The sequence below is a fragment of the Boleophthalmus pectinirostris genome, unplaced genomic scaffold (assembly GCF_026225935.1).
Source record: "Boleophthalmus pectinirostris isolate CB_2022bp ecotype Guang Dong unplaced genomic scaffold, ASM2622593v1 HiC_scaffold_21, whole genome shotgun sequence".
Lineage (NCBI taxonomy): Eukaryota > Metazoa > Chordata > Actinopteri > Gobiiformes > Gobiidae > Boleophthalmus > Boleophthalmus pectinirostris.
The window spans coordinates 33,862,412-33,883,983 of NW_026571175.1; the positions used below are offsets into that span (position 1 = coordinate 33,862,412).

Here is a 21,572-nt window from a genome sequence, read left to right on the forward strand (position 1 = left end):
ACGACTTTTATTGTTAGTATTTTCAGGTGCCTTTTGCTTTATCCAAAACTATCTAAACCCATCCAAATGAAGACATTTGGAGAACGTCTGGAAAAAATGGCCATCAACTCCTTATGAGATTAACTTGTCCTGGTGGTGACACATATTTGTCTTTGTGGAGACAGATGGAAGTTTAATGCCATACTGTGGAACATCTTGATAAAGACAAATAGACGGCAAACATAACATATTTGGATCACCGTGTTAGCTTTTATTCTTTTGAAAATGCTATTTTATCCAAAAACAAAAGCGTCAACATATAATTTTCACTTTCATTTTTGATGCTCCTAGTCTCCTCTCCCTTTGCTCTCCATGCTAAGTCACCCCCCCTTCAGAGTGGTATAACTTAAAACACAATCAGGTATCAGGTTTTTCAAGTTGTTGTTTACAGTTTTGTATCATGTTTTTGTATATTTATGGAGAATTGCCGTGTAGGAGCATAAATGACATAGATGATGTGGGCTTGAGGGCAGAGCCTTGGACAGAGTCTTACAGCTAAAAGCGAGGAAGGTTTGAACAGGGCCCTGGAGAGATCGCTAGATTACTCAAACCTCCATGAATCACTTCTCAAACATCTTCAGTAAGGCTAGGTATAATTAAGAAGTTGCCGATACGATACATACCTCGATACATAGGCCACAATACGATACAGTTTGATACAGTGCACTTTTGATTCAAAATGATTCGATACGGTTCAGTAAAAATCAAAGGCTAAGTCATGGCTTTGACACTAAGGCCCCATCCACACCGATACGTATTCAAGTTGTTTTCGTTATGGATGCAGTGTTTGTTCACACTACTCTGATGAAAAACGGCTCCAGATACGGAACAATCTGGTGCCTCCAGCTCCCACGAATTCATCCGAGTACAGATCTGATCCGGCACTGTGTGGACGCCTAAAAACGCTGATACTCTGATGTAGGAGCTCTAGTTGCGTCCTTATTGAACCACGTCACTGTGACTTGCTCCTTCCTGATTCACTGGGTTCGTGACATCGGTCATGTGACACTATTACAGAAAACAAGCCAGAAACAAATGGGAAACAGCGGACCTAGAACTACTTGCTAGTAGAAAAGACTGTTTTCATGTTTGCCATCTTCCTCGGCTCGAAATCGGCTGCTGCAACTTCAGACACGATGCTCCACTTCCTTGTTTTTATCGACCAGTCGTGACTAGCATTTCAGGCAGTTTTGCGTTACTGTATGGATCATGTCTGGACGCAAATCGTTTCCAATACAGTGATACGGTGATTTGTTTCAGTGTAAATGTAACCTAAAAGTCTTTATTAAACCACTATGTTCATAAGAAAAACACCCATTTTACTCAAAACTGAGAAAATGTCAAGTGTAACGCGTAAACAAGTGAACTTTCTCCAAACAAGCAACACAAAATAATTTCATAAAACAAACCAGAAAAATACTCTTGATAATACTCGATACAGCAGCCCATGACATCAATACTGTATCATCAAATTAAACAATATGATTTATCGATATTTCAATATTTTTGTGCACTCCTAGTCTTCAGACATGTTTTGATGAACGTTATAACACGGTAGAAAGCTCAAAATTTCACTTAACGCTCCTCCTTTCAGCTTTGTACATTTGGGGGCACTTTTAGCCATGAAATCTAACACTTCTCTAAATGAACTGCGGCGCGCCTGGTCTTCCAGTTAAATAATTATAGGCAGGTTTATGTAATTAGGCCACTTAGCGTAATTAGAGGTTACTAATGATGACAGCACCCCCAGCTAACATCAGCACCTCTGTTTAACACCGGGCCAAGCTACAATCTTTCTGACAAAAACTGTTATCCAGAGAGAGTTATGCAGAGTTTGCCACTGGCGATCTGCTTCAATCTGGGGACTGCCGGCCGATTTCAGTGAATTTATTCTGGCAGTAACAAGGTCCAACTATGATTATCACATTTTTACCCCTAAAGACCTGATCACCACTGAAGTAAAGCTGTAAAGGAGTTTGGAATCTTCCTCTATATTTTTTATTTTTGCTTGTACCTAAACATTTATATAATGAACAGTCTCTTGTTATTTTTGCTGCTTATTTAGAATTTATTATTACCATTTATATTGTCGCTCTTTGTTATTATATTATATTGTAATGTGTGAGCGACTGTGTCAAAATAATTTCCCTTGTGGCTCAATAAGGTTTGTCTAAGTCTAACCAGATAATGCAGTTCTTGGGCTCTTGGACTTCCACAAAACTTGACTGTGTTGAGATGGAAAGACAGACATGTCTAGAAAGGTCGTCAAAAGAAATAAAAAATCTAAAGTATCAAGACAAGCTACTCATTTGAGCAGATATCGATACCAAAAATTCTAATGAAGCTTTTCTGAAAATCTTTAGAATGATCTTCAGTGTATCTGACAAGAATAAGGCTGCGTTCAGACTGCAGCCTGAAGTGACCTGAATCCAGTTTTTTGGCCCCTATGTGACCTGTATCTTATCTTTTAATGACAGTCTGAACGACACAGATCAGATTTTTTCAAATGTGACCCAGGACACTTGGATATGTGCTCCTGAAACTGATACATATCTGATCTTTTGACATGCGACTTCAGTCTGAACGGTCAAAGTGCATTCATCCACCTACACGTTATCAACAAGACACAAACGTCACTATTCTGCGCTGAAGTAGGAGAAAATTGTTAATGAACTCCGTGTCACTGAAGTGAAGCACATCACCACTCACCACTCTTGGCTCCGTCTCCACATCCACACGTTCCTTTCAACAGACGTCGCTGCCGCTGTTCCACTAAACACTACGGCCAAAAAACCTCGTCCTTCTCCTTCTCAATCTTCTCCTTTAAAACAAATAAGTTGTTCATGTTCTGGCTCCGGTACGAGAGGAACTTTAAAATCTCCAGGTGCTTGATGCTGCGTCCATGTTTGGACAACTTCTGTAAACACAGAGACGCTCGCTGCGGTTGACGTCGTCGTGTCTCCAGTGTCACATGTGGGACACTTTTGGGCCGTTTAATGTTCACACTGGAGTCACATACAAGTCGCATTTAATTGGAAATGTGAACGACCTCGAAAAAACATCGGATTTAACAAAAAAAATCGCAATTAAGCGTTAAGCCCTGCAGTCTGAACGTAGACTTAGAGCACATAGACTAGTGTACGCTCATGGACCACTGAGGGATTACATAGATACAAGACCACATGGGAAGAGAAAAAGTACGTGATTGCAGAAACAGTACTGACTATCGAGTTTGATGTTTCTGAAATGTGGACTGGATTGAAATTTTAGTATCGTGACAACAATAATGTCCAGAATGTGGGATGTGAATAAATAATAGACTATTGAAGTAACTAGAGCAGGGGTCTCCAGCCTCTTTTCTCCAGTGAGCTACCTTTACGAAACAAAAATGCCAGAGAGCTACTAATATCAGCAGTCACAAATAAACTGAGTAAATGTAAGAGCCACAGAGAGCCTTACACAGGGAACAGTTAGACGCTTATAAAACATAAACCATTATCCATTTACCGGTGCACCAATTTCGGCATCAAAATAATAAATTTACAATGGTAGTTAATCAAATTTGGGTAACACTTTATAATAACTATACCTTATTTAGCCTTAATAAAGCATGAACAAAGACTTAATTAATAATGATTCACACTTAGTAATTACTTAATTACTACCTGAATTAGCACTTAAGTTGCACTTAATTCACCTGTGCTGTAAATAGTTACTCATAAGTATTTCTTACTTTATTACTCATGAACTAACCATTTGTGTGTGCATTTGTAAATGTATATTTAAGTACAAATTTGAGCATTTATTAATGATTAGTAAGACATGAGAGAATGATTTACTAATAATGCATTATTGTTTCTCTGGAATTTGATCAACCTTAACAAATGCTTAATAAAGCATAATTAGTCTTCACTTTAGAAAAGCTCTCAGAAAGACTTAACGAACAGATAACAGCTGCCTGAATTATCATCGCACTGCATTATTAGTAAATCATTCTCTCATAGCTTATTAACCATTAATAAATGCTCAAATGTGAACTTAAATATGCATTTGTAAACATGCAAATGGTTAGTTCATGAGTAATTAAGAAGTATTGAGTTGCTATTTACAGCACAGATGAATTAAGTGGAACTTAAGTGCTAATTCAGGTAGTAATTAAGTAGTTACTAAGTGTGAATCATTATTAATTAAGTCTTTGTTCATGCTTTATTAAGGCTAAATAAGGTGTAGTTATTATAAAGTGTCACCCAAATTTGACTTATTATCCACAATACATAGGATTCAGAAACCCCTTGGCGAGCTACTTGGAAGGAGGTGGGGAGCTACTGCTAACTTCTAGAGCTTATTAAAACTGTCATTTGCTGGATTTCAAATGTGATTACAACCTGAAGTCCATGTGGATCTTTCAATAAGAAATATCTGTTGGTAGTCGGTACTGTGGCAAGGCTGGATAAACACTGATGGACCTTGTACCTCTAAAAAACCTGTTGTTGAGTCCTTAGGCGATTCATTCCGCACACATTGTCAGGTATGAATACGGTGTGTGCGCGTGACTGGTTGGTGGTCGTTGGCGATTGTTCTGTCCAAGGGCAGCTGTGGCTACAATAAAAGCTTACCTCCATCAAATGTGAAGCAAATGAATCATGCACGGAATTGTAAAGCGACTTTGAGCGTCTGGAAAAGCATTAAATAAGACTAATGCATTATTATTATTATTATTATTATTATTATTATTATTATTGAAAATACTTTACAGAATACAGGATCTTGCCTCCTTCTGAGAGAGACATGAGCCTTTTTCCAACTGTTTACATTTGGATTGGACAAAAAAATTGTTAATTATTAGTGAGTTACATCTCTTACAGTTCCAAAAAGTAATACTACTGTAGAATTAAAACAAAAATGGAAATAAATTCAAATTAAAATAAATAAATAAATAAATAAAATAAATACAAAATAAATAAAATAAATAAAACTAAATAAAATAAATAAAAATAAATACAAAAATACAATAAAATAAAATTATTTTTATTTAAAAAATACAATAAAATTAAATAAAGTAAAATTAAATTAAATTAAATTAAAATTAAAATTGTGAGGCCAAAATTGGAAATTGAATCGTGAAATTTATATATGAGGAATTATGTTAAAATCCCATTTTGTTTCATTCTCATGGACCCAGTCTTGTATATCGTTTCATCTTATGGATATTGTGTATTGAGCCGTCCCTACTGAGTACAGTATTTTATTATTTTTACTTTGTTATGTTCCACCACTGACGAGAACACATTATAAGAAAGTCAAAAAACTGCTTAAAAAAAAAAAAACCAACAAGCTCATAAGGAGAGAGAAAAAAAAAATCACTGGAAATCAACAAAACTAAACAACCAAGTAAAAAACAAAAGACATTATCTACATAATTCGATACATGAGCCATAAGATATGATACATTTTTCGATACAGTGCACTTTCGATTCGATTTGATATATTTCAACTCCATTTGATACAGTTCAGTGAAAAACAAAGGCTAAATTATGGCTGTGACAATAAAAGTCTACGAAAACCACTAAGTTTGTGCAAAGTTAATACGAAAAACGCCATTTTTATTCATCAAAACAGTGAAAATGTCAACAGAATTGTAGCTCTTACACAAAATCATTAAGTAAAATATATCTAAAAATACACTGTTCTAGAGTCTGAAAGCTCCAAAGTGCAAGTTTGACTTTAAACTCACACAGTCACTCCAATTACATGCACAGAGAAATCAGAAAGTACTTAGCAATCAAACTAAAACTCCTTCAGCACTGCTCTTATCCCAGTCCACAGCAGGTCAAAAAAAAACAAACAGGTGCAGACGGAGGCTACGAGGCGTTCAGGTGCGCCTACTAATTTTATAAGCACTAAAACTCTGCAGTAATAATTATTATTACTCATTAAAACTGTAAGCAGTGATAAAGAGCCCTCACAACCCTTCCAACCGCGAAGGGCACGCTTCAGTGGGAGGCCTGAATATCAACACTTCAAATTTGATTAATCCGGCTGTGGGCTGTGGCTGTTGCTGGTGTCACGTTGTAGATAAATGTTTCTGTCCCAGTATAACTCTGCAGGGGGCGCTGGAGAGTCATTTAGGCTACGTTCAGACTGCAGGGCTTAACACTCAATTCCGTTTTTTTTGTGAAATCCGATGTTTTTGCGAGGTCGTTCACATTTCCAATTAAATGTGACTTGTATGTGACTCCAGTGTGAACATTAAACGGCCCAAAAGTGTCCCGCATGTGACACTGGAGACACGATGACGTCAACCGCAGCGAGCGTCTCTGTGTTTACGGAAGTTGTCCAAACATGGACGCAGCATTGAGCACCTGGAGATTTTAAAGTTCCTCTCGTACCTGGAGCCAGAACATGAACAACTTACTTGTTTTAAGGAGGAGATTGAGAAGGAGAAAGACGAGGCATCGCAGTCATAGAAGTCACGTAAACGGGAAACGTTTTTTCCATTTTTCATTTAAACACAAAATTGAAAACTGAAAAAACTAATAACTGTTTTTTCATTTTAGTTTTAGAGACAAATAATGAAGAAAACAGTTGTTTTTTCGTTTTCTTATTTTTGGTTTTATATTGAAAAACGAATGAACGAATGATACACAGATTGAGATTCTTCCATCCATTTTCTTTTTCTTTATCTGGGGTTGGATCACGAGGAAGTGGTCTAAGCAGAGACTCCCAGGCTTCCTTTACTCCAGACACTTCCCCGCAGAAGAAGACGTCAAAAGATTATGATGTGTGATTTTGTCCTTCCCAGGTTTGCTCCAATACCCTCCCAGATTTACGTTCACATAAAAAAATCGTCTTAGACTAGACCGGTTCTTTAGTCTTGCTGGGTTTTATGTAAACAAAGTGACTGCAGTGGCTCCCCCCCCCCTCGTTACCCCATGAGTCTGATGAAGTTTTTAATTACTGCACCGTGCTGTGTAAAACGTGTCCTCTGTGCATCAGTCCAGTGTTTTTTGTTTTTTTTTCTCTTCCCATAGAGCTGCTACGTCTGCGTTAGTCTCAGATCACAGTCGCTAAACGGAGGGTCCAGGCTCAGACAGGTGCTACACACACTGTCATGTTCCTCTGCAAACACCACAGGACACGAGCTCACTGCACCAAACAGCAGACAACACAAAAGAGCGGATTTATTTTTCAGTTTAAAGGGCCAATATCACTGTTTTCTGTTCTATGTTATAATGTTTCCTCATCACAAACATACAGAAGCCGAGAGCGGTCGCAACAAACGCCGCAACAAATACAAATGCGACAACACAACAAAAAGCCACAAAAACAAAAAACAAAAAAAAAAGCCACAACCAACCACCCCCACCAAAAAAAAAGCCACAACAAACCAAAAAAGCCCACAAAAAAAAAAGCACACAACAAAAAAAACCAAAAAAAAAAAGCACAACAACAAAAAAAAAACACAAAAAAAACCAAACACACAACAAACCAAAAAAAAAAAAGCCACAACAAACCAAAAAAAAGCCATAACGGAAATTACCGCGGGACTCTATTTTAATGCAAACGCCGCAACACAAACGCAAATGCCGCAACACATTAAAAAGCCACAACACATTAAAAAGCCACAACACATCAAAAAGCCACAGCGGAAGTGACCGCGGGACTCTATTTTCCGATGGACCGATCAAGCGACAAGTGAAGAAGAAGAACTATCATTTGCCGCTTGATCGGTCCATCGGAAAATAGAGTCCCGCGGTCACTTCCGTTGTGGCTTTTTAATGTGTTGTGGCTTTTTAATGGGTATTAATCAAATATTCAAACCAGTTTGTTAAGGATATGTAAGTGAGAACCGCTAGTTATCGCTGTTTGTATTTATTGCCTAAAAAGTGCTGCATATTTCATTCCCTCCGTTACCGACATGAGTTTTTAAACTTTTTGTCAACAACTTGAAAGAATATCACAGGTTTAACTTGACCCTGTTGGAGTGTAACTCTTTCCTACATTCTGATACTTTACTTATTTCAATAGTCCCTCTAGTTTCTGAATAAGAGACATTTGAATGTCAAAAATCTGCCCCTGTTTCCCTCCGTTACCACTTGACCGGACTCACCTGTTCCTCGCTCTCACAGACTCAGTGGTACATTGTTAATAACCACCAGCATTAATATTCAGGTTTGAGCTCGATTTATGGTCGTGCATCAAATCGTCTGGGTCGTCTTGAACCCCCCTCCTCGAAAAAAGCCACGCAGACAATAAGGGCTGTGATTGGACCTCTCTACATCCGCTCCAAAATACATTTCCGATACTTCCCGCTTCATTTTGGTTACACAAACGCAATCCTAGCCTCCTAGAGTTGTGGCGTTGAATTACTTCGCGGCGCATAAACCTCAACGCAGATCCATTAATCAAAAACAACGACGGCGACGCAAAACTATAGAGCAATTTTTTTCACATAGTCCAAGCGCAGTCAGTCTGAGTGCTGCTTTTTACTCCTTCCAAGATGACAAAAAGTGAATAAAAAATTAAAATTCTCAGTAACATTATGGATTCACAATATATTTATAATCTCCTTCGCTTAAATGTTTTGTTTTGTTGCAGCGACGGCTAAAAAACAGGAAACTAGAGCATGATCTTTGTTCCATTTCTGTGGGGACAGCGTGAAGAAATAACTGCTATAAAGAACCTTTCCATCTTAATCTTTGGGAATATGCACCAAAGGCTTGTCAAGGCTTTTTAAAACGAAAAAGTTGCATTGGTGGAACAGAGCATTTGGAGCTTTGGAGATATAGACAGACTAATAATAGAGGCTTACTCAGACATGTGTAAATGAAACAAAACACAAATCCAGGTCTGTTTTTGACGAGGAAAAAGCATTAGAACAGGACTTAAAGGTTGTATGGAGGATTTTTTTTGTTTCAAATTGTCAATGAAAGTTTAAAATACCATTACAGAGACGCAGCAGCTTTGTGCAATTATGACCAAAATGAAATGAAATGAAAAATCTATCAACTGTGGAGGTAGTGAGGACAGATAAACATCAGCCAATAGAAAATGAGGTCCCTCATTTTCTATTGGCTGTTACGTTGTCAATCAAACTCCCTAGTGTAACTGAGCCGTCGGCGCGCGGGGATTATGTGGTTTACGCAGCGGTTCTTAGAGGCTTTTTCAAACTGTAGTTTCCTCGCATTTCGCACAAAGCTTGTTGCGACGGCGGACGAGAATCCACGACCGGTTTGCCGCAGAAGAAAGTCGTTTTTGAGGTCGCTGAAAGAAGAAGAGAAGGAGAAAAGGAGCGAAGACAAACTGAGGTGATTCTTGGAGATTCCTTCCACCGATGGTGCGACTGAAACAGACGAAGGGTCTAAAAACTGACGCGTCGGTCAATAAATTACCTCTAGACAGTAAACTTCAACAGTAATTCTGAATGCGCACAAGGACTGTCACTGTATTTCTCTTCCCTTAAAAAAATCCTCTATACAACCTTTAAACCTCACAAGAGTCAATTTTGTGTAACATAGGTAAACATTTAAAAGAACACATACTGTATTATGAATTCTTGTGGCTTTAATTATCCTTTAAACATGCTTTCGGTCACCTTTCAAGACAAAGAAAATGTCAAATTATCAAAGAAAAACATCTCATTGGAGCCCTCTGCTGGCCCGCTTTGTAGTGAAGGACTTTTTTATGCACTCGCGATTAGTTTAGTGGTTTTTCTTCATTTCATTTATTTTTTAATTGTTCACATTATGGATGAGTTAAAAATAAAGCCCTCATCCTTTTCAGCAAGTCTCAATAAAAAATAAAAACAACTTTTACTTTTCAGTTCTGTCCAAAAATGTAGTGGAGTAGAAAGTATAGACAGATACCTTTACGCTTCACTATACACTTTAAAATGTGCTTAAGTAAAGTACTGATACTTAAAATGTCTATGTAAGTACTAGGGATGAGACAAGATCTTGTGCCGCAAGATCGGGCACACGAGAAAAAAATTATCTCCTGAGATTTTTGTGTTTACATTTGGATTGGACCAAAAAATTGTTAATTATTGGTGAGTTCCATCTCTTACAGTTCCAAAAAGTATTACTACTGCAGAATTAAAACAAAAATATGAAATCAAGCAAATAAAAAGAGTGTGAGGCCAAAATTGGAAACTGAATTGTGAAATTTATATATTAAGAATTATGTTAAAGTCCAATTTTGTCTCGTTCTCATGGACCCAATCTCGTATCTAGTCTCGTCTTGTGGAAATTGTCTCATCCCATCACTACTAAATACAGTATTTTATACTATTTTTACTTTGTTACGTTCTACCACAGATGAGAACACAAAAAGAGCTAAAATAAAGAACGAGCTCATAAGAGAGGAGAATGCTAAGGGAAAATTATATGTTAAAAATCAGTGGAAATCAACAAAACTAAACAACCAAGTAAAAAACAAAAGACATTATCTATACTTTGTCAGTGCTCCTGTATGTAGGGCTGAGTATCATTAAGAAATTGCCGATACGATACATATATACATAAAGGACGATGCGATACGTTTTTCGATACAGTGCACTTTCAGTTCAATACGACATATTTCAAATTGATTCAATGCGGTTTTCGTGAAAAACAAGGCTAACAAGGTGTTAAAAGTCTATGAAGTCCACTAAGTTTGTGCAAAGTTGATACGAAAAACACCAATTTTACTCATCAAAACCTACCTAAAAATAGTCTTGGTGATATATCGATACAGCAGCCCACAATATCGGTACTGTATATTTCAATTTTCTCAGATTAAATTCAGTGACATCAAGACCACCCCTTCAGTCGATTCTTTTAAGTCTCGTTTAAAAACTCGTGAGAACTGTGGTCCTCTTACTGCTCTTTTATTGATTGTATTTGCTATTTTTCTATTTGCTAATTTGAGTATTTTTTATGTTTTTTATTGACTTTTTATGCTTTATTTTATTTAGTGTGTTCATTTATATTGTGATACTCTTTGGAGACTTTGTGTTGGTAAAAAGTGTTATACAAATAAAGTTGGAATGGAAATTAAACGCTACCATATATCGATATTTCAATATTTCTGCACAGCCCTAATGCTATGTTATGAATTATGATCCAAACGTCTCTCGAATTCCTCGTAGGATTCCTCTCTGTATACAGACACCTCCTATATATTTGCTGCTGTCCTGTCTCCGCATAAGGACGCTCTGTCTTCCACACCTCCTCCTCCTTCCGTATCTGTCCACTCTGTTTGTCCTCTCCTCTGTATCTCCGCTCCTGTCCCCTCCTCTTATCTGCCTGTGTACATACGTGTGCCTGAGAGACGGACCGTTCATTATTACAGGAGCCGGGGCCCACACATCTGACGCTTTCCGCCATTTCTACAGGATTCTGTCTCCGCTGTGGCGCCTCGTACGTCTTCAATGTTCTCCAGCGGGTCCTGGTGTGACAGCGGTGACATAGTGCCCTCCAGTGGGACAACGGAGTACTACAATCACCTCAAAATGAAATTAATACAAAATATGAATGAAGTATGGTACAGTAGGTGATGTGAATTATCGAATTATTATTTAAACTATTATTAAAGGTCTTATATTACACAAACTGAATTGTGATGTTGTTTCCTCATCACAAACAGACCTGGAGTTGTGTTTTGTTTCATTCACACATGTTTATAACACAAAAAACCCTGCATATCTAGAGTTCTCTCAAATGGAAAATACTCTTGTGATGCCATGTGGTAATACAGGAAGTGCTCCATTGTGTTTTCAAACTCCATACAACTTCACTAGAATCATTTGGATGATTTCAGCCCTGGAACTTCCTCTGAAATACAAGTAAAAAGTGGCCATATACTTAAAACTACCACTACATGACATTGCATCTTATGATAATAATACGTTTATTTGCATACAAATACAAATAATAATTTCCAAAAAAATATATATAAATCAATAATTCTGAAAAGAAGTGGGGAGAAGCAAACACTTATTTGCCCCCAGCCCTTTTTACAATAACAGTAAAAAAAATAATGTGCTTCTGCCAACACTACTCCAGATACAAAATACTGTATTTTTCAGACTATAAGTTGCACTTTTTTCATGGTTTGGGCGTTTCCTGCGACTTATACTCCGGTGCAACTTATATATTAAAATTTTCACACTGAACCAGTGAGAGGTTCTAGTCTTGTGTGTGAGTATCTGCTGCTCCTGTTCCTCCACTGTCACTTGGCTCTACTGCGCATGTTTCCTGCAGAAAGAGCCTCTGTCTTGCTGCAAGTAGTGAAATATTCAGCCAAAAACTGTAATCAAGCAGCAGAAAGAAAATTTGTAGTGAGTGACAAACTTGTGAGGGACTGACAGAAAGCGGGGATGGAGAACACAGCTTCACGATAACCGGGAGGATGCACCATGAAACTTTCCTGGAGTCACTGGATGGACAAAGCCTGAACTTCAATCACACTGAAACCATCCTGTCTGGATTCAGAAAGGCTGGAATAATTCTAACTGGAACTGATGCTGAGTCTGACGACAGCGACACAGAAGAGGAAGCGACGCTCTGTTTACCTCCGGAGGTCGAGGCCGAGTTACTCAGAAGTGACACCGAGGATGAAGAATTGAATGGATTTAGTGATTTGGAGTGAGATGGAGAGTTTGTTAAACTTGTTCTGTTGTTTATGTTATAGTTTATCTGAAGAACTGTTCATATGTGACGTTAACAGTCTGTTGTTCTCTCTTCTATTGTTTTTACTAGGATGTGATTTTCAAGAGGAAATGTCAGTTCCTGGTCTCTGATTTTATAAAATACATTTCCCCCAAAAAGTGCAACTTATATATGTTTTTTTCTTCTTCATTGTGCATTTTTTGGCTGGTGCGACTTATTCTCCAGAGCGACTTATAGTCTGAAAAACACGGTAAATAACTGCGTTTCAAAATGTTTTAATGTACATTCAAATGACAGATTAACTTAAATTCCTCCTTCTGTATACTTAGCTATAATCATTTCTTTATATCTTCGTTTAAACATTTTCATATTTGGGCAATTTTTGAGCTCATCACTCAGAGTCCCAGATTTTTACCCCAAAAACAGAAATACAACAACTTTTCCTTGTTGTTCAAACTCTGGACATTTTAAAGAGATGCATTTTCCTTAAATTATAAACACTTTCTCTTTCAATAAAGTGTTTCAGAATATGTTTGGTCTCCATGAAGATAGGCGGAAGGTTTAATGCCACACTGTGAAACATTCCAGACAAAGTAATGACATCTCCATGGAGAAAACTGATTCCATTTGACAGATCCTCCACCAGAAAAGTTACACGATGCACCTCTAATGTTCTCAAGCAGGGTCCTGGTGCTGAGAGCGGTGACATAGTGCCCTCCAGTGGGACAGGGGAGTACTACAATCACCTCAGAATGAAATGTATTATTATGATGATTATGATTATTATTACTTTATTTTGATACTATTCCTTTTAATTTTTTTGTCTTCTGAAAATTATGAAAATGAATGGTATAAAAAGGAGGGGAAAAAAAAGAATGAAAGAAATACCAAATATCGAATTGGGTGATGATGACTGATCAAGATTAAATGATTATTAACAGCAGAAAAGAGAAAAATGTGTCTGAGAAATACCACAGTTAACGGTTTATATCCACCAGCTCTGCACTATGCACAAAATCATAGTCTCCATGTAGTTTATAATACAAAAATGTGACTTTATTTTAAAAATCTGTCAGGTTGCATTATGTTTGCTGAGAGCTGTGTGACATAATGTCTGAGGAAATTCTGTTTTTGATTTTTGATGAAGGAACAAAAGCACATTTCTACTGTACTGCGTGTGTGTGTGTGTGTGCGTGTGTGTGTGCGTGCGTGCGTGTGTGTATGAAAAATAAACTCTTATCTGTTTATTCATAAAACATCAGTGTTGTGAAATGACCTTGTTTAAAGACCACATTTACACATTTCCGTTGTGCTGTATGTGGGTGACAGATTAACTGTTGTTTTATCTCTGATTAATCATAAACATGAGGGTAGTGAAATGACCTTGGCCAAAGACCAAAACCAGCATCAGATGAGTTTAAAATGTAAACTACATTGCATTTCTTGTATAATGTGTTCTAAGAGCAAAAAAATTTAACAAATGTAATATAGCAACTGTATTGTTTGTACTTTCATAAATAGTTTAATGTTTTATGATGGAGGTGATTAGTCTGACTGTTATTCAAGTTAAGTCAATACATTTTGTGTCAGTCAACCCTAAAAGAACACATATTATGTATTTTTGTGGCTTTAACTGACCTTGGTATATGTATTTCACATTTTCTAACTTAAAATAATGTCTGCAAAACTCATTTTTATAAACTACATCTCCCACTCACACATGCAGCTGTTGGAGCTCCCTCTGCTGTCAGCAACTGGAATTAACATTTCCAAAGTTCAGTCCTTATTTCCTGTAAATGCTGCGCTGATAGAGCCATGCTTTTGACCGCATAATCCGGAAATGGTTTTTAAAACTGGACTCAGGAGAAGTCCAGAGTTTATCTATGACGCAACTAAACACGCAAAATGTGAACTGAGCATTTTTGAGTTTCATGAAACAAAAGTGAATGAAAAAAAATACAAGTCCAAGTGTGTTTTTGATGATGTGGCAAGAATAAAACAGGAGAAAAAATGTAGCATAATATGTGATATTTAGTGTGTTATTGTTAAACATGAGATTTATTAACTCTTTCCCCCTTGGACGCCCACTAGGAACAAGCCATACATACATGACTAGGGCTAAACATAGAGCATAACTGCATAAAAGAAAACAGACTTCCACAAGTGATCATAAATGATTTTCACACTCATGAACTTAATTGAAACACAGACAGATTTGTTATCTCTGGAAACTTAGACTCTGAACTCTTCGTTTATGGATGTTTAAATGTGATTCAAATCATTTACAGGTTTATAACAGCTCACTGTAAATGAGAGTTTACCTGGTCAGGTGCAAAATCGAAAACTACATTCAGCATCTGATATTTGCATGTTCTGAGTACTATATTCAACAACAACAAAAAATCAAAATATATTTGTCAAAGCATTTAAACAGATTTCATATCATCAGATACAGTAAAGCCAAGTGTGCACCTGTTTTTACCTGTTGTTCACCTGTGTGCACCTAATTTGTATTTTCCATTTAACTTAATCAACTAATTTAGCTTATTATAATATAATAATATAATAATAAAACTCTTCTCCGTCAGTGTGTGTCCAGTATTTGTCATCTTGGTTACTTTCTCGTGTGCGCAGAGCTCCGCATAAGCGTTTGTTTCTGTAGCGATTCTGTTATACATGTCATCTTGGGAAAAAAAAAGACTGAAATATTTCAAAGAGCAACATCCAGATTTCAGGACAATTTTGGTTCATAATCGAGTGTAAAGTCCCAGATAGTTTGTTCAGATATCGCAGGACTCCACACAGACACATCACTGACATTCTCACCTTTGTAAGTTTCACTCTCCGAAAGTCCGTCTCTATCGCTGTTTTCCACTTTATAACCAACTTCATCATCACTTTTGAAATCTATAAAAGTCACTTTCTCTAAACTTATCCATGAAATACGTCCGCTCCTCATTATTTCTAAAACTGTGCGCCGCAATCTTTCCATCGCTCGTGTTTCGTCAACAGTGAAACTCGCCTATTGCGTACACACAACCTTAACGAGTATTCTGGGATATGGAATTCCGAACACGTCTGGTGATGTATCTGGGAAATATATCTGATGTAGTAAGGAAGGAGGACATGTATTTGACAAAAATTGTTTTAGCTGCATCTAAAAAGGGAATTACAAAGAATTGGTTATAACAACAAGACTGGATCAGGATTGTGGAGAATATTTCAGTGACATATAATCTTAAATTTAAAGGTACAAATACGATGAGCAATGGGAAAGTGGAATGTGTTCATAAATGTCACCAGTAAAACAACATAGTACATAAAAATGTCTATACTAAATGCGTGTTTAAATAAGCACCAGTCTGTTGTTACATTATTTTTGATTTTCTATTGTTTTTGTATGTTTTGAAATGTTACTTAAAACTAATAAAAACAAAGTTATTAAAAAAAATTATAAAAACAATATTGTTAGACTAATATCATAGTTGCCCAAGTCATATTTGAATGTTTTCAGAAAACAAGAAAAAGCACATTTTTAAGCAAGCACATCGTAAAGTCAGGCAGATATTAGAATTTGGCCAAAAAAATGACCTAATAGGAGGGTTTCAGTCACATGATCATGATGATGCGTGAATTTCAGGTGGAGGGCAGGAAGTGAGGACAAACACGACAAACGCGGCTCTGGAGAACACAGATATGGAGAAGAGTTCTTATTGTAAGGATTTAGAGCCAGTAGCGAGGCAAAAGTACGAGCAGTTAGTCGACAAATATATTGGGCGTGACCCCGATCTTATTGAAAATGAGAGAATTTTCAACCGAAGTAAAAGATTTGCCGACAGTTGAGGCAGAGGAGATCACGAACTATTTAGCTCTTCAGACATCGTTCTACACCAGACAACAGATGAAGATGTACAAAAGTTTGGAGGCACAGAACTTTTTTTTCAGTGGATGGGTCCACAACCTTGGTGCAAAACGCCTAAATGATGATTATTATTTGGTTTTCGCCGGGGTGAGTGTTTCTCTTATTTTATGTGTATAGACGTTATGGAAACAACTGCAGTGTATCGGCAGTGACCTCTATCTGAACTATTTAATGTCAACAAACGTCGTTAGTCGTTAATGATTCGTTTATGTTTAGGTAAACCACAAAAACAATTTAGCTTTGTAACAAACCTTTGTCAAACTGGTCACTGCAGACACGAACATTAGCGAATTCTGCTCCTCCCGACCACAAACAGGTTTGTAATCCACTTTTTACGGCGATGTTCTGTCGGTTTTTCCCATTTCTGACCTTTGTGGACGACTATATTCTGTACTCTAAAAAAAAAAAAAATAAAAAATCGCTTTTCCTTCTCTCGGTTAGAACAATTGGCACAGCTGTAAACTACACAACACATCGGCATGTTCCTCCAGTCTGTTCACTTCCTGCCCTCCATCTGATTTTGCGTGCTGACAAACGTAGCCCTGTGACGTCACGTGAAACCCAGTTATTATGCTATTAGGCTAACAACAAATCTCTTTCATATATTTTACTTGTTGTTAGAGTCTTTGTGCTGAAATAATAACTCTCACTTACCTCTGTAGTGACGATCGTCTACAAAAATGAACAAGAGAAAGATATTAGTCTAAAAGATAAGCAGATGTATTATGAGCAGAGTTAGATTCTTACAGTGGCACACGGGCTTGGGACTGTCCCATTTGCCCATCTTGTTGCACTGCGTGGAGTTGCGTCCCACGAGGATGAAGCCGGGCAGGCAGCTGTAGTGCAGCGTGGCGCCCTCCGTCGGTGGACCCGGGGGCCACGACGTCACCCGGCCGTTCTCCAGAGACGTCCACATGCGGGGACACAGCAGCACTGGGGACAGGGACAGGACCATAAGAAACATAAATCTATAAATCAATAGAGGCTTTGCACCGTCACGTGACCCCTATATCAACGGTACCTACGCCGCCATGACACCGGGCAACACTATGTCATTGACTTCAGCAGCATCGGAGAAACATGGGCAGGTTTTGTTGTGTATTTGGTTGTTCTAGACGCTCTGAAAGGGATAAAACGATTCGTTTCTTCACTGTTCCTCTGGAAATGACTCATCAGGAGCTCAAACAAGGGAATTATTGAAAAAAAGACGTGGATTATAGCTAGCAAAAATAAACCATCAATCATCAAGGTATTCGCTATTTAAATTGTTTCATAGCTTATTTAATGAAAGAAACACATTTACTGAACAAAGAGTCATTAATTTATCCAGGAAAACCTGCACTAGTTTACGATTCAAAGAACTCACACTGGGCTCCTGTGATCAACATGACGCACGAGTCGAAGAGTCTGTGAGCCGAACCTCGAAAGAATCGGCCATGAAAAGATCCTCACGAACGTTAGAAAGATCCGCTCACAAAAAGCGATTAATTCTAGAAGACATAGTTGTGGATAAACAAGACAATAAAGAAAACATGGGTCCTACGACGAGTGACATGTTTATATGTGCGCTGGAAGATACAGTTTCTACTGCCACTCACACTGCAAATGTTTTCTTTTTACATTTTAGTTCAGTAAATGTGCTTCTCTCATTAAATAAGCTATGAAACTATTTAAATAACAAATACCTTGATGAAAGTGACGTGAGTGTGTCTTGATGGTACCATTGGAAATCTCTTCGTGGTTTATGTTCTCTAACCATAATTCCTGTCTTTTTTTTTCGATAATTCCCTTGTTTGAGCTCCTGATGAGTCATTTCCAGAGGAACAGTGAAGAAATGAATCGTTTTATCCCTTTCAGAGCGTCTAGAACAACCAAATACACAACAAAACCTGCCCATGTTTCTCCGATGCTGCTGAAGTCAATGGCATATCGTGCCCGGTGTAGATACCGATGCCATGGGGACACGTGACGGTGCAAAGCCTCTATAGCCTACAAAAATAATAAATGCACAGAAATTCTAGTACTGAGTGAATAATTTTGACTGAGAAGGCCTATATTGAGTTATTTTCTGTGTTACAATGTTGTTTCCTCATCAAAAAAATGTACCCAAACTAATACACTAGTATATTTGTTATTTTTATATTTAGGGTGAGTTCATCTCAAACAGAAAACACGCTGTTCCACCTTGTGATGTCATGTGGTAATACAGGAAGTGCTCCACTGTGTTTTTAAACTCCATACACCTTCCCTAGACTCATTTGGATAATTTCAGCTGTGGAAATTCCAGTCTCTACAGAAGGTAAAAGGTAAGTGTTAACTTTAAAACTACACAACACTTACATGTCCCTACATCATAATAATAAGCTCAGAATCCACACAGTCTATGAAAACATTCACATATTTAAGTATTAAATTTCTTGTCAATTACATTGCCTTTTATGTTGCCATCACAAAATTCTAGAGACGGGACAAGATCTGGTGCCACAAGATCTTACGAGATAAAATTGCCACAAAATTGTGCACAGATGCTGAAAATTATGAGAGATTTTTTCCCATGTTTTTACGTTTGGATTGGATAAAAAAAGAAGCTGTAATCGCAAAAAGCAGTGCTACAGAAAAACTAATAAATCGAGTAAAATCAAAAACAGTGAGAATAAAATGGGAACTGGATTGCATAATTTATTTATAGTAAATTATGTCAAAATCTCGTCTTGTCTCGTTCTCGTAAATCCAATCTCATGTCTCGTCTTGTGGAAATCGTCCCAAGCCTACAAATTCCTCATTTATATCACCCTGCCCAAGTGTGTGCTCTTGCTTTGATATTTTATATGAAGGAAACTCCTTGTAATCATAAAATAGGATATATATTCTCATAAAACGTGTGAAATGAAAAGACAGAATTCTCTCCATGTATCAAATAAGGCATAATTATATAAATGTAAATACTGAATTGTATATACATTTATGTAATTATGTCTTATTTGACACGTCTCTTGTTATCTTTTTTGCTACTTATTTAGAATTTATTATTACCATTCATATGTTTTGCTCTTTGTTATTATATTATATTGTGATGTGTGAGCTCCTGTGTCCACGTAATTTCCCTTGTGGATCAATAAAGTTTAAGTTTAAGTCTAAGGTTGTTTAAGGTGAGTGTTTATTCTCCTTAAGTTTCTATTTAATTTGACTGTGGACATTTCCTGTAAATGCAATTACGTGGGGCTTGTCTTGTTATTAAAAACAGGTTTGTGTAGTTTTGATGACGTTTTTAAAGCATTTTATAGAATACAATAGAACAGAATAGAAAGTCTTTATTGTCATTGCACAGTATAATTAAATTCAGAGCTGCTGTGTCAAAGTGCAAGAAGAATTAAACTAAATAAATTATGACACTGTAATTGCTGTTGCGAATGACAAAAAGTTCAGGATAGGTAATTTTATTTTATGTAAGAGTAAATATATCAACATACAATTTAAGCACATGAAGCAGTTAAATAAAATAACAGAAAAGCTCAAACACAGTCTCAGTGCAGTTAAAAGTGAGGAGAACTCAGGTAGGATAAACCAAGCAGATCCAACTGTCCTTAACTTCTGTCCTTGAACCACACAAGCTGCACTTCTTTGGTCAAAATCCAAAAATATTGAGTTTAAAATGATAGACTGAGCGCATTCCTGGGTGCAGCTGAAAACCCTAAACTAGATTTAGATTCTTGAAATTAAGAGTGAGTGGGAGTGTTCCTGGATCACAAAGCAGGCACTGTGTTTTTACCAAGTCTCTCAGACCAATAAACTCATCCGTAAATTTGAGCCAGGATTCACCCAGCCGCTCTACGCTGGACTGGGAGTTTATTATGATGGGGTAACAGCTAAAATGTGTGTCAAAGAGAGCAGCATCAAGACAGAGCCACCAGACACAACTAAATATCTTTAAAGGACAACCCCCTATGAAAGGTTTTATTTAACAAACTTTATCAGTTTCAGAGATCATGGATTATTGTTGTACATTAGAATGTAAACATTATCAAAAGTAGAAGAAAGCCAGAGACCTTTACTGGATTTACAAAACTTCAAGATTGACGGGAAAAGTGGATTTCTGCAGCTAATCAAACTGTACATTAATTAAGCTATGAATTTATTTTTACATCAATATTGGGGATTTTTATTTGCTTTATTTGAATGATTCAACCATTGTCTCTGTTATTTTGCTTAATGTAAACTGACATCTTAGAAATGTGGATTGTAGAAAATAAAATCACAAACTTAAATTAAATCAGTGTTTTTTGTGTGTTTATACATTGACATAAGTGATTTAGCTGTGAGGCTACAACATCTGCACATTAGAACACATCTTGTTTCCCATTTTATCAATTTCACATCATTTAATAGTATTTCTAAAAGGGGGGTCTTTTTAAAACCGGTACCTAAAGATGCCTGTACCTCACAGCTTTAACTAGGTTGCATGCTCCAGTTGAACCACTCCTTGGGCTTGTGTACAGCTGTGTCTCATTTTCGTGCATGCACTACTGACTGCATACAGCAGGGGGCAAGTTTTTTTGTTTTTTTTTTATACAGTGTCTATTAAACTGCCAGTATCAGTAAATGTTACAGAGCTTTACAGTATATTTTTCACACAAATCTCCAGGAACCATTTCTGATGATATAAGAAGGTGAAAAGTAAACAAGACGTCCAGTTATTTCAGTTAAGGCGAAGTCTATGTGCTTTATTACTCTGCAAAATAACAGCCATGTTGTGTAATGTAATGTTTAATCAGAATAATTTAAGATTCATTTATGATTTATGACTTTCATTTAAGGAGTCTCTGTCTGATGTGGTCACGTGACTCTGCTCCCTGCTCTTGTGTCGGTGAGAGTGCACCAGCTATAAACTTCTGAGGGCTTTTTCTTTTTTTTCAACAATATATGTATACTTTTTTTTTTACATTACACAGAAGAACAATCTC

The 21,572-nt window shown here is 37.0% G+C and overlaps 1 protein-coding gene across 1 annotated transcript in view; it reads right to left on the reverse strand.

Annotated features, from left to right (window-relative positions):
• Window positions 1–21,572, reverse strand: part of gabbr1b (gamma-aminobutyric acid (GABA) B receptor, 1b) — a 654,324-nt gene that overhangs the window by 593,652 nt on the left and 39,100 nt on the right. The window contains exons 4-5 of the mRNA XM_055157144.1: window positions 17,359–17,544; window positions 17,266–17,283 (exon numbers count right to left, since the gene is read on the reverse strand). Of these exons, the coding sequence (XP_055013119.1) occupies window positions 17,266–17,283; window positions 17,359–17,544 (204 nt within the window). The remainder of the gene's footprint in view (window positions 1–17,265; window positions 17,284–17,358; window positions 17,545–21,572) is intronic.